General features: G+C 40.6%; 1 protein-coding gene across 3 annotated transcripts in view; it reads right to left on the bottom strand.

The window, feature by feature from the left end:
* Positions 1-14,754, bottom strand: part of LOC103771340 (dystrobrevin alpha) — a 79,368-nt gene that overhangs the window by 14,142 nt on the left and 50,472 nt on the right. For 2 of the 3 annotated variants that reach the window (XM_008938633.1, XM_008938632.1), the window contains exon 10: positions 419-506. In XM_008938633.1, coding sequence (XP_008936881.1) covers positions 419-506 — 88 coding nt within the window. Of the gene's footprint in view, positions 1-418; positions 507-7,499; positions 7,593-14,754 lie in introns of all 3 variants that reach the window. The other variant, XM_008938631.1, reaches the window with a different exon arrangement.

Consider the following 14,754-nt stretch of genomic DNA (forward strand, 5'->3'; position numbering starts at 1 on the left):
AGACCATTACTTAAAATCCTCAGCACTTAGAGCCCCAGTGGTCGTGATATTTGAACTAGGGAGTAAAATGGATTCACCACCACATTTTTTCCACTGCAGTAAATCATTAACCTTTAACCAAAGCTAGTCCAGACAATATTTTTTAGTCTTCCCTGAGTTCAAGATGTCAGATTCCCTTTGCTGTAATTGTTTAAATACCACTGCATTAGTCTACAGATTATATGCATTAGTATAGAGATTCTTTGGTTTCAATGGACTGCATAAAAGTGTTATTACTAAAGCATAACAGCATCTCATGAAAAGGACAGGACAAAATAATCCATTAATCATTAAGACTGTCAGATGTAATTTCCCTGAGCTTGCCAAGCCCCTGGAACACAACAGAAGGAAAGTACCTTCCTTTAATTAAAACACTTACTGATGAGGAGGTTTCTGCTGCCAGCCTTGCTGCATACCTGGCGATCAGCTTGTGCTCTTCATCCAGGCGACTGGCGCTGTCGAGCACGCTGCTCGGGGGGGGAAGGAGGGGAGACACATGAATACATGGCAGAAATAGCCCTGCTCTGTCCCCCCGCCCACTCACACCCCTCATCACACAGGTCAGAAGCAAAACGTTGCCAAATGGACACTGGCACTGCTTACGTGGGCGAAGGGGAGAAGTGGGAGGGTGATGTCCCTGCAGGATCAGCTCTAGGGGCCAGGCAGCACCTTCCCTTAGAGGGCAACAGCAGCAGTCTGCAAGCCCTGGCCAAGGCCATGCAAGATGCAACTCGCAGACCACTCTGTCCAAAGAGGGGTGGGAGCTGGTCAGGACCACCAGTCAACCTTTGCTTTGATTCCTCACCTTGGTTGTATCACCTAAAGAGCGATTCATTTCTGGAGAGCAGACTAGCAGGAACCTCAGTGTTTACTGAGAAGAACTTCAGCAGCTTTGTCATATTTGCAACAGAAAACAATATTTAGGATAGTTTTGCAGGGCACATACCATGGACCACAGTTTGGAATGACTGATCTAGGGATTTATAAACAGACTTCTTCTTTTATTCTTGGTTTCTTGGTATTTGCAACCAAGATCTCAGGGAAGCACATAGTGGTGATCGGGAAGTGTAAGAACTGAATAGCAAATGTGTTCAATTCCTTTAAAATATTGCATCTTACTACTTTTCTTTTTCCTAAGAATATCAAAGACAAAGCTTATCTGAGATTAATCCCTTGCCATCTGTCCTGATTTTAAATGGAAGCTATGATTTAGTCAGATAAGCAGGAAAAAGGCAATACAGTGAGAAGCTCTGCTATTCCTAAACATTCAGAAATTTGCAGAGAACCAGCAAAGCTAATAAATGGCCAAAAGATGAAATCTAAGGAGGACTTAGTTGAACGTGGATAATCCTAGGATTTAGAATCCTATATTGCATTACTGCTAGTATATGCAAGAGAAAAAAAAATGAAGCCCATAAGAAGAGGTGAGAAGAATGCAGAGTATCCCAGGCAGGTAAGTCTGACCTCTTTTCTTATACCTTGGCAACTGTCTCATGTTTTGGCTGAAGGGAAATGGGCACATGCTTCCCTCCACATGGGCTTTTCAGGGCTTGCAACTGGTTGCTGGCAAATGAGCTTCATGTTTCAAAAGAGTGCACAAGACAAGGTTTGTGTTGGGCACAGGCATCTCATTCTGATTTTTACCAGAAATTATATCTTGAACTTGAAAAGCCTTTTAGACAAAAATGGCACTTGTGCAAAGTTCTGGCTTGAAGACTCGATATCTTTAAAAGAAGAAGGAAATCTCCAAAATTTCTCAGTGAGTTCACATCCTCAAGAACCACAGAGAACTACAATGTGCATCTTCTGATTGGCTTAAGTCCAACGGGATTTAGAAGCTGTGCTTGAAAGATGAGTAGTGATTGATATTCACTGATCATTAAACTAAAGCTAGGAGCCATGTGGATTTGTTATGGCTTGCTGAGGTAATGGGAAAGAGACAAACGTAACCTTTTTCTCATCCTGACAATAACCTGTGAGACCACAAATATGAAGTTTAGAGAAACAGTTAAGCTATGAAAAGCCACACCCAGAGGGGTTCTGTGTGAGCTGAGCTTCTGCTGGAGATGGTACATCAGGCTTCTGGTGACAGATGAACGCTGGCTTTTTGGGTTTGGTTACAATTGATTTATTTAGTTACATATATATCTTAGTTCTATGCTCACTCAGATTCTTGTGGGATAACTGATTTGCTTTCTGAAAAGACCCAAGCTAAAGGTACACAGGCTAAATTCATGCAGTTCTATTTCTTACATACTCATGCTTACTGTCCTGATATGACATCCAGAGAAAGAAAGGAAGGAGCGAGTAACTCCTGCAGACATAAAATTCTGCAAACCAGGCAATAAGTGTTACTTTCATGACGGAATAACTGATTTTTAATTTTTCCATAATGACTAGAACATCACATCCTAACAGATGACTGTGAACCCAGCAAGCATTCAGCATCAATTCTCCTTTTTACAGCAATGTGCAACCACATTATCCATTCTGGAAAAATAATGAATTATGGTTCCAGTTGTTGGCACAACACAATTTGCAACATAGTTCTGAGATGTGAGTTAACCCCAGAGACAATAACTTCACTGAATGAATTGAGCCACTGCAGCTTTTTTATTCTTACTTGCTATTTAACATCTTTGATATATATTTATGTGTAGGTGGATGTCATAAAATAGATGTAGCAGCGTGTCAAATTTGGTCGGTGAATGCCACAAATCACTGGCCCCAAAGCTTTGTAAATTAAATTTCAATGTCTGAGATAAATTTAGTTCTGGAATGTACCTATTCCAGGTCATCATTAAGCACAGAGGTATATGCACAGGAACATTAGCCTTGACTGCCAGGAGTTTTATGTCTCTTAGTTCTGATCTGCCATCATTCACTTCTGTTTTATTTCAACAACTTCATGGACAAAGATACAGTAAAATACACACAAGCTTTTATGAGATTGTGTGCAGAATTTGGGATCCTCAAGAGAACGATTCAGGCATCTTTTTGAAAAAAACTGAAAAATTTCCATACAAATAACCTGCTGATGATCCTACTTTTCAAAAACTGTTAAACACTTTTAACACTGCTTCTCCATTAGTGGCTATTTCTTTAGATTTTATCATTATTAGCAATTGGTCTGGCAGAATGATCATAATTCAGATGCAGAGTGAATATCCAATATAATCACCTGCACAATAGGATATTTTAGGTTTTAGTTGATCTGTGCAATATTCTATGGTCAAAGGGAGATCCATAGAAAAAGGATCCCAAAACCACAAGCAAAGAATGAAAAATATGATAGCCTGTGACCAAAGGAGTGACACTGGAGCATCTTTGCTACTTCTCAGCTTTCAGATGTGTCAAATTAGCCTGTTCTGCAGTAGGCACCCTGCAAAAGGTGATATGGGTGTCCCCTGATGCTCTTAAAATCATGTCACCACTGGTTAGAAAAGTCTTAGGAACATCAATCTCTTGTGAAATTTTGGCAACAGAGATATCAGTGTGGTCTTCATGCCATGCTCTTATGCCACAAACCTCCACTTAATGAATCATTTCCTGCAGAAAATACTGACAAATTAAAGGTCTCTAAGCCTCAGGGCTGTAAGAACAGTGTCCTAACAGCAACCCACCAAATGTATTCTGAGGACTGTTTATCTGTGACACTTTCAAAATCATCTGGGTTTTAAGGCACTTTAAACTGATGGCCTCTGAGCCCTCTGCTATTGTCAATTTGCAATTTACTTTTGAATCACTAAGATTTTACCATCAAAATGATAATAACACTCAGGTATGTGGGTATAATAATAAAACCTAACCCTGTTCAAGTGAGACAAGTGTCTTTAAGTTTCCCCTGTAATCAGTGGGTCTGAAACATTTTCCTCTTTAAAGGGAAGATTAGACCAGTCTTTCCAGCTAGAGTTAGTTGTGCACACCCCCCTTAATAAACATTTTTAAAAATACTATAAAATACCGTGGCACTTTTGTAGTACAGAAACATGATTCACCACAGTACTACACAATATAATGTAAAAAAATCAGAAGAAAATAATTTTATGTGGAACAAAAATAACCTCCAGCTCTTATTTCCTTCTGCACATGAAAAAGACTGAAATACGTGGAATTAATTTTCAAAACTAGGTAAAGCCTTTAACTTATATGAGCAAAATGGAAAACTACTTTGCAGTTAAATGTTTTGTAGAATCAGACACTAAAGATTAATTAAACAGCAAATACTGTTTTTACATGCTAAAACACACTTTATGATGAAACTAACCAAAACATCCATTTAAGGGATACTTTTTCCACCCAGATAGTTACTATAAATAATGAATTAAGTCCGTCTCTTGTTTCTTAGTTTGCCCTTGAATACTGGATTCTAAAAAAACCCCAAACAGTTTATTAGGCTGTGAAGGATGGAAAGGAAAACTTGTACTTCTAGTTGCAGTATCAAAATAACTGCAGTTGAAAAATAAAGCAGTGAAAATTAATTAAAAAAACCCAAACAAACAAACAAACAACAAAATATAAATACAAGCTACACTTAAAATAGAAGAAAAGGGTTATACTGAGCTGTATTGGACTGATTGTTAGTTATTATACATTAGCCTGACTCGATATCTAAAAATACCAACCTTGTTTTGTTTTGAAATGCTACTGTAAAAGTTCTTAAGATAATTTCATGTATTACACCCACAATTTATTTCTGTAGGTTTTTATTGCAGAGGAAGGTCCAGCTACAATCATTCCTCTTTTCACCTTTGGCTGCCAGTACATCAGAAATATGTGATGGCACGTTTGGTACGTACATGTGGTATTTTCCCAGACTGGTTTGGGTTGGAAGGACCTTTAAGGGTCATCCAGTCCAACCCCCTGCAGTGAGCAGGGACATCCCCAAGCAGAGCAGGCTGCTCAGAGCCCTTCCAACCTGACCTGCAGTGTTTCCAGGGCTGGGGTTTCTACCACCTCTGGGAAATTTGTGCCAGTGTTACACCACTCTCCTATAAAAAAATTCTTCCTTTTATCTAGTCTATATCTCCCTTCTTTTAGTTTAAAATCATTACCCCTTGTCCTGTTGGAACAGACCCTGCTAAAAAGATTGTCCCCATCTGCCTTATAGGCCCTGTTTACATACAGAAAAGCTGCAATAAGGTCTCTCTGGAGCCTTCTCTTCTCCAGGTTGAGCCTGTCCTCATAGCAGAGGGGTTCCAGCCCCCTGAACATTTCTGTGGCCTCCTCTGGACCCACTCCAACAGGTTCATGTCTGTCTTTGGCAGGCAGACACATCAGCTGAGCTGTCTAGCTGCAGCCTCACCTAAATCAGAAATGGCCTGATGATGGGTAACTACACGCCTTGCTCAGGTCACCAAATCTTGGTAAGCTCCAGGGTGAAATAACTTGAACTCAGCAGCATCCTAACACAGCCACGTGGCCTTTGAGCAATCTGTGGCACTTCAGGGCACAGGCAGAAGGAGTTCACCTTTGCCTGAAGATGCCACCCCAGGCTGTATGTGATGTGGCAGCTGAACCTCCTGCAAAGGCCTCACTCACCTCTCCTGGAAACGGGCTTCACACAGGAGCTTCAAGATGGAAACACTGTTCTTGTCTTTACCAAAAGAGAACCATTCTCCCTCCTTGCAGCAAAGCAGAAGATGGCAATGCAGCATGGTGTGAAGCACGATGAAGAATGATGTCCCTCTCAGTTGTGTTTCTGTTCAAATCTAAGTGGTGCCTTACATAAATAACTGAGATTGTTTCTCACTGAGGATGCTGTGGCTGCAGTGATTCAATGTCAGCAATCAGATGGCACGCACTACACTTTGCATCAGTTATTTAAACAATTAAATATAATAAATAATTAAATCACTCTCCACCCCTCAAAAACGTTAAATTTGAAGGATGTTTGACATGTAATTTGTATGTATGTATTTGGATACAAATGTACTATGACTTGGTGAGGTTGGCTCAAAACTTTGAAGGAACAGGTTGAAATATACTTGATAAAATTTAGAGCATGAAGATGGTAAAGATGAGGCTAGGCACTCATAAGGGGATCTACTGGTGGTCCTCCCTGAAGCTAGAAGCAGCATAGATCAGGCATCCAAAACGCCATGCCTGGTAAACAAACCTAGCACCAAAAATTACTCTGAACCCTGTCCAGTCTGTGCTTGCTTCTTGAACAAGTGTATCAAGAAAGTTACTCATGGTGGGCAGGGCCACATTTTCTTCTGCCTGTCAAACAAGACCAAGGGGTAGCTACTCCTGTCCTCAATCAGAGGTGGGCCATGACTGGTCTACACACATGCCCCCAACAGCTTGTTTTCACAGGCACGGTGCAAATCTCACTCAATAAGCCTGCTTTCTGGAAGTGATTCTCCAGGAATTAAACTTCTCTTTAAAATATATTTGTTTTAAAGAAATGGTTCTCATTTTCCTCACTAAAAATGACTGTGTCTTTTTTTTCTTCCCCACTGGCACATTCCAGTGGGTTACAGACTGGAGAAGTAGATCTAGAATAATGAAGGCGGACTTTTTCTACCAGGCAGGACAAATTACTCCTATTTTCAACAGGAGCTACACGCAGAAGCAAATTTTGCAAGACTGTAGAGAATCACTGCATTCATCCTCCCTCCCAAAGGAAGTTCCTTGTTGCCTTCTATATGTAAAAGAAAAAGAAGTGTATCTCCTAACCTGGGAAATACTCTGCAATAGCAGTACAGGAAACCAAAGGACTAGTTATGAGTAAAAGAAGCCTCACAAGCACAGTTTTGCTGGAAACACTGAAGTTTTCTGTTCAGTGCCACATTTTCTAGGGCCATATATTATATCACTCACCACCTTGCTGGCACAGGGGCTGCAAGGCCTTGAGTCTAGAGACATCCATTTAAAAACCTTTCATACTTAGTTTGAATGAGACAAAGGCAAATTTATATACAAGATTCAAACAATGGGGAAATCAGGGAGATTCAAAAATAATACCTGCTGTGTAAAAATGGAAATTAACTCCTTCCTTCACTAGGTTAATAAGTAAATTCCTATTATTACTATTACAACCATTTTTGTACTATTACTATTTCTTACTTTCAAGGCAGGGTGAAGCTACAAATTAAGTATCACCTCACAAATTGTTCCCCTGAAAGCGTGGTGGATTTGTTAGTTGTCATCACACAAAGATTCCTGTGCCACCATCAAGTCCTACACTGACCCAAGCACGAGATCCCAAATCCATGTGTACGGTCACTCTTAACTAAGCAGTTATTTGCAATACCTCACTCTTAACATCACCAGAAAGAGTACCAGCAAACTGCCACGGTCCACCAGCTTTGGGAGGACATATCCTGGACTCGTACGCATTCCCTTAGCGCTCATGAAGAGCTGCTTCAGCTTGGAGCCAGGAGGAAACAGGGAGAGCATCTGGCCAGCCAAGGTCCCTCTCCTGGGTCCCCCCGAGGTGCCAAAGGGGCACTAACCGTGCGGGGTGGCTCTGCAGCATGTTGACATACAGCCCGATGAGACCATGTTCATCGGCCAGCCTGTCTGCCACACCGAGGCTGTACTGCAACCTGGAAGGGGGTGGGACAGAGGGGCAGTCCAGACAGACAGAGGGAGACAGACAGAGAGAGCAGGAGCAAGTGAGACCGTGGAATGGGAATGGAGGAATGAGAAGTAAATGGTCTTAGGAAAAAAAGGCAATCAGAACAACAAAATCAAGCGCAGAAGTTTTTTTGCTATTATTATAATTTAAAGGGTATTTAAAGGCTTAGGATGGCAGAATCCCACTTGGTTAGAGAGCTGGGCTCAGAAATCAGTGAGATGCCAGGTCCAGCCAGGGACTGGAGCTGTACAGTACCATTTATTTCAAAATACAGCAGACTGGGAGGCTGGCACTATTTGCTTTGATATACTATGTATTGTATATATACATTAAATACACGTTACACACACAATTAATACTGAGATAGTTGGATTTGCTTGGAAGCGTCTGATCAAGACCTCATGCATCCATATAATTATAAATTTTTATATTTATAAGATATAAATCCATATATAAATAAATTTAAACGGTTGTTTAGCTCACTAGGTTAATTGGTTATCACAATTTTCTCAGGAAAGATGTTTACAGAAGACATTAAAAGCAGGAGGAAGAGAGGAAAGGGTTTTGTTTAGCTGTGTTAGTGCAAGCTACAAACATACTCTCTCTTTAACTTACCCTTTGCCTTTCAAGAAAGCTGGAGCAGCCCTAGCCAGCAGTTTGCTCTGCTCTACTTCAGTATTCTTGGAAGGAGAGCTAGTTAATAAGAGAGCAAAACTAAGAAAAGGGTAAACAGTGATGTCTGAAATTCATTACAGAGAAACTCATTCAGGTGTCTTGGACTGAATAAAAACTACAACAGAAGCTTTAAAGAAATTTTAGAAAACTTCAGGAAATGCAAAGTCAGTTTTCTCTCCTGTTCTCCAAAAGCAAACTACAAAGCCTTCATGACAAAAAAGACAAAAAATGTTTATTTCTCACAGAGAGCTGAAGGCTTGTGGAGTTTCCAGGTAGAATCCGAGATAAACAGCATCTTAAATGCAGCTTTCAAGCTGGGAAAGCTTCACCATAACAGCTAAATTGCTTTTCTCCACATTTGCCATAAGATAGCTTCAATCATCTATGGAAATGTGCTTATTTAGATCCAGCGATGGGATACATCAGTTAAATTTTCAGAAGTACTGTTCCTCTGTTGATTAAAATAAAATTATATAGTTCATCAAACCCACTTTTTTTCCTAATTACTGTATTTAATGGATTGCAGTAACTACGTCCTTCCCAATGCTAAAATATCCATGTAAATAAGATAACGCTGGCTAAAAATGGAGAGACTTAAATGTTAGTTTTTCTCTCATGATGAAGCATTTCTGGTTTAAAAAACAATAAAGAAAAAAAAATTGTACTTTCTTCTTTCTAAAAGCTATTCACCTTTTTTTTTGGGTTGGCTTCTGACACTGTAAATGTCTTTGATCAGAAGATGGGTGCACGAGCATGCACGTAGCTGTGCAACCAGGGGTTTGTGTGTGTACAGGCACATGATGTGTGATTTTGCATGATAAATCTGAGCAGACGTGGCTCTGATGGACTGAAGACCAAAACCTTTAACACTAGAACAAAGAAGGAATGGAGTAAGATGAGGTGTGGGCCACTCCCATCCTTTTGGGAGGTCAAGGCTGGCAGTAGGGTTCTGAAAAGGATGGTACTGAAGGCTGTCTTAAGAATCTGAGACCTATTGATCTATAATAAGTCTGGAAGAAAGCTGAATGAAATGTTATACTGCACAGCAAGACAAAAGGCTTGCTTTGCATTTCTGTGCCCCCCAGCAAGCTGCTGATGTGTCTCCTGCTTTCACCAAAGCAGTGCCCATGCAGATACACATGCCCCATGCCATCTAGAAGGAAATGTTTCCCACCCAGGTTTCCTTCCCAATGACACCATAAGAACACATTCAAGGGTTACAGGGTGTGCCATTTCAGCCCAAAATGCAGCTTTTGCTTCTTAATGGTGAATAAGTTGCCACAAAGGGAGAGCAAAGACCCCAGGGCAGATTTTGTGCTTTACTTTCTAACAGGGCAGTGTGGTGGCCCCTCCACCAGCCACGAGTCCTCCCCTCCTGTGCTCCAGAAGCAACATGGGGTGGAGGGATGGGCAAGCAAATGTTACTCATTGAGCAACTGAAATCATGTCTATCAAGGTCTATTTCCTAATTAGTTGACTAAGCAAACTTGTATCCTCCAACCTCTTCTTATGGGTTGTTTTTTCTAAGTTTTTCTGCCATTTGGGTGTCTGCTCTGGACTCTGTCATGCTGGTTAGCATGTGTGTCCCCATGCTGTTGTCCTACACTGGGTGCAAACCTCCAGGCAGATGCCTCCTCCTCTGTCTATGGGTTTAATGGCTTTCCACAGGATGTCCCAGGGTCCCATGAGATGTAACAACTGCACTGCTGACCTCAATCAGTTTGTGGCTCACTGCAACTGCTAGCTCCTCAGCTAAAATACTTCTCTCCATCCAATTAGCCTCCAGCTCTTCTTTGATTATTTGCTTCCTTGCTACAGCACTTTTCACTTACAATTACTGAGTTTCCTCTAATTGATTTCAGATCATTTGGACATCAATTACAACCATTGCAAATGAGCTCATTTTTTAATTTAGAAACTGCTCTCCAAGCACCCCTTCCTGTAACTGTTTCAACCTTTGTCCCGCCTATAAATTGCCTGCACTCACTTTATGGTTCTCACTAGGTCATTACAAGAAATAGTGCATAGTGTCTGACTTTGGGGAGCCTTCAGGGATCCCAGCTGATAGGTTCTCCTAGAATGACAGCACTTTTGGAAATGTAATTACTGATTTTCAGCATTGCTCTTACACTAATTTCCCCTAGTCCACATTTCCTTTGGGTACTTCTGTGTCACCTGGGACCAGGCCAAAAGTCCTTTTAAGGTTGACCTGTATGATATCTGCTGCTTCTTTTTTACCCAATGGACCAGTCATCCTGTCAATGAAATAAATTAGCTTGGTTTGACATAATTTGTTCAGGACAAATCCATGCTGGTTATTGCTCATTGGTTTATTATTCTCCAGGTGCTTACTAATTCTTCCATAATTTCAGTATCTTTGGGTACCAAGGTTAGGCTGTCTCTTCTATAATCTCTTCAGTCTTTGTCCCTGTCTTTGCTTTCAGCCTGCCTTCATCCTGAAGAGCTGACATTTGTCCTCCTTGTTCTTCCATAGCCTTCCTATGTCCTCCATATATTCCCTAAAAATGCAGCTCCAGAGATTGTTTTGGCCATAGAGAGTTTCTTCAGTTCCTACCAACCTGAACACATATTTTAAAGATGTATTTCTGTTACAATGGAACATTCTGTAAGATGCCAAAGAATGCTTCCCCATGCAAATTAAGAGATAAAACTTTGAACTCTGATCAGATGCCTACAAAGACGTAGACCTATCAACATTGGTGTAAATGTTATACCTTCTTCAGTGTCTACCTGGCCTCTAAAAAATCAGACATATAAACATTTCCTTTAGCAGGTGGAATATTGCTGGTGAAATAAGGAAGACTCTCATCCTGTTCTGAAAATAACATGAAGGCAACATGCAGTTCAAGTCTACCACATTCCTTAGAGACAGAGGCATGGACAACAGCACCAAGCAGTATGCTTTGCTCCAAAGTTAGCTGCTGCTCTTCAGAAATTTGGTGTAATCTCTTGCTACACTCAGGTAGAATAGCCAATTTTTTTTTTTTTAGTTGAAAAAAAAGGCACTAGCTATTCTGACTCAGCATTAAGACAGACTCATTTTCTCCCTGGCTATGAGTATTTGATGCCACAGTGCATTCTTTCTGCCTACCATAGAACTGCCAAGCAACTCTGAGTTCAGCAGAATGTGCTGTATCACTCCATTTATTCCAGTTTATGACTCCTTTAGATAAACTAAATGTATTGGCTTGGGGGGAGGGGTTGGGGTGGGGTGGTCCCTGGGCTGAGAAAAATGCAAGATAAAATGTTCTGCTTCATGCTATCCCACCTTAGCCCTGTAATTCCATAGCTTAAGGACATTTACTACAAAAGAGACTGTATCCATTACTGTGGTAGCTACTCTAAGGCAGCACTGACACATTGCAGCTGAGGAACAGAAGAATCCAAGTAAGGAAGAAAACAATTCAGAATATAAAGTTACTCCTCTTGACTGGACAGACACTCCTGTAATGCTCAATTTACCTGTTTTGACATAACAGATCCAATTCACTGGGTTTGCAAGGATGTTACCTACCCTGCAGCATTATTCCCTTGCTCTGTTGCCCTCCAGGTAATCAGAGATCACAAAAACAACTGTGAGATTAAAACCTGACTACCAGCTACAGTAAAAACATTGCAGACTTGTGGTTTTAATCACATACTAGCTGTCAAGGCAGCAAATAATTTACTATTTGGGAGAGGATCACAGGTTTTTTGTTTCTTGTTTTCTAATATAGGTGCTTTAAAGTTGCTCATGAGCTGTACAGAGCATATTGTTGATACCAACGTGCACCTTGTGTGTATTTAAAAGCAAGGTACTTGTAATTTTTATGCCAGCCTCCTTGTGAACGCACACTTACAGACATGGTAGCTCAAACAAAGCAAAGCAAGCAGAGAAGTTTTAAGGAATTTTGATCCTGAAGTGGCTTAAAGAAACCAAGAAGCATCTCATGGAATGCCTGAGTCTGACCTCCTCTGAGCTTTGGAATAACTGCATACCCACCCAAAATCAGTGCTTCAGACATAACTAAACTGCAAAGAACATATCATGTTCAGTCTGCTTTCAGCTGCTCCCCAGTTTGTCACTGTATTTACTAGTTATCAAAGATTTTTCTTCTAATAAGATTCTTCTTCCTAGTTCATTTGCCCCTTTTGCCCATTGAATGAATATGATATTGTGCTGAACTTATGAGTCCATGTCTGTTTCTAGCAGCAGAATAACTCGATGTGCTGAATTCAGCATTTCCTGCTCCAGGGAGAAACTGCTTGCAAATAAATAATAATTTCCTTGCATGAACACAACCAGCTGAAATAAACACCAGGGGAACACCACAAATGAGCCTGTGCCAATTCTCCTTTGCATAAACATTCTAATTACATTAAAAAACCCCTTTCTTTAAAGCTATCTGAAGCTTCTGGACTAGACTGCAACACAGATTAGAGTAACCATAAGTTATCTGCAGTGAAAACACAGCCAGCAGAGCTTTTAGCATTGATGACGTTCTGCTAGAAATTTTACCCTGAGTTTGTACAACTTTTATTAGAATATGAATCACAGAGCATTTAATATAAAATCAGCACAAGTGCAAACAGAGCTGTCATAGCCTGTTTCTCTGATGTATGAGAGGATGAGCTTCTACTAATGAGGTCTGATTTTCCCAGGGCAATAATAATAGTAAAATCTAAGAGAATGAATGAAGATACTGTTACTAGTCTTAACACAGATTGAAGAACTTGGCATTTAGCAGAAAAGCACCTTGGTCTCAGTACTTTCTCACTGAATTATAGCTAATGCTCATGGATTAATGAAAAAAGTAAAAAAGAAAGGTCATTACACTCCATGGGGAGTGTAAATGGGGAAACTGTTCTTATCCAACTGAGTTATGTTTTATGCAGAATGAAACAGGCTCTTCCTTTAGGTCACTAAGAGGAGAGGGAATGCTGGAAAAAGGGTGCAGGATCAGAGGATTCACTCCAAATCTAGTGCTCACTGGGTAAATGGGAAGTCTTCATTAGCTTCAGCAAAAAATTTAGATCCTCCTTTTCTGTGGCCACTTTGAAAAGCAAAGCAAAGGGGTCTGGGGAAGGTTATTGGCAAGCAGGGCTAGCTGCAGAACAGTGGCCACCAGCAGTGAGAGCTGTGGGAGAGGAAGAGGAGGCTGGCTGCAAGGCCAGAGTCGTTTGCAGGCTCTCCTGCGAGCCTCTTTCGTTCCTTAGTCAAGAATGCATCAAGCAAGTCAGACACAGACAACAACATTGCATAAAGGTGCATTTTTCTGTTTTTCCAAAACAATGTTTCCATCTTCCTCTAGATACATTAACATTAATGCTACATGAAGGGGTAAAATGGGAGATTTGTGCTGGGCAGAAGCAAGAGAAGTTGGCAAAGCCCACAGCCAGCAGGAAGTCTATTCAAAAGACTAATTAGAGCCACAGAAAACCTCCAGCCCACCAGAGCCTGCTGTAAAGAATATCTTTAGTAGTTTAGTAGAATTGCTAATGATTAGTGCATGAGCTACAAAACTACAGCCATTAGTGGGTTAGTGCTCTCATACTGACCGTGAATTGTTGTGAAGCTGATTTACATACAGCTTTATAAGAGAATGTTCATCAGCCACAGGACTGGCTGCATTTATACCCCCAAGTAACCTGAATGATTCAAACAATGAGACCTTGTTAATACCCTAAAAATTATACACAGACAGCAGTGTGTTCAGAGTGGGTTCATCACAACAAAAGCAATTTGCAGCCATTTAGAAAGGATACTGACTTGCCAGTTTGTAGGGTGCTTTTTTTCTTTTGAATAAAAAGATGCAAATTAAATTTATAAGAGATGAAAATCAAAATAATGAGAGACAGCTGTCAAACACTCAAAATCCTTCTAGATCACTGAAACAAAAGTTACACTAGTCTTTAATATAGAAGCAATGTAATTGCTTTACATACCAGGGTACTGTTGACCCTTAAAAAACCAGAACTGACTGCTGCATCATGGAAACTTTGTGCTGCATAAGGACATCATACTATCCAGTTATAAGGAATTCTGAGTACCTATGGTTTGGGGGGGTCTATTGTCTCCTGCCTTCAGGGAATTCTCCATCAAGGAGTTCTTCCTCTATGAGAACAGGAATTCTAATGGCTCAGGTATCATGTATGTTTAATCCTGATAGTTAAAGACTATCACTTAAAGCTGAATTACTAAAGAACACAAAACTAAAAGAATTAGGATTTTTTCTGGCTTTCAGAAAGCATCTCAGCCACATCCAGCAGCTGCTTGCACTAAGATAACAGAGAGGTTTAAGTCTACAGCTCCTGGTAACAAAGTTCATCCATCAAAGTAGCAATAAAAACCTTTACCCTGACATTGGAGCGTGGTACACTGCCGGGCTGGTTTTGGTGTTAAAAATGTAGCCATGCAAACTCAGACTGTTCTTGGTTATTCAGGACCACTGAAG

This window comes from Merops nubicus, unplaced genomic scaffold (assembly GCF_000691845.1).
Source record: "Merops nubicus isolate BGI_N331 unplaced genomic scaffold, ASM69184v1 scaffold1844, whole genome shotgun sequence".
NCBI lineage: Eukaryota > Metazoa > Chordata > Aves > Coraciiformes > Meropidae > Merops > Merops nubicus.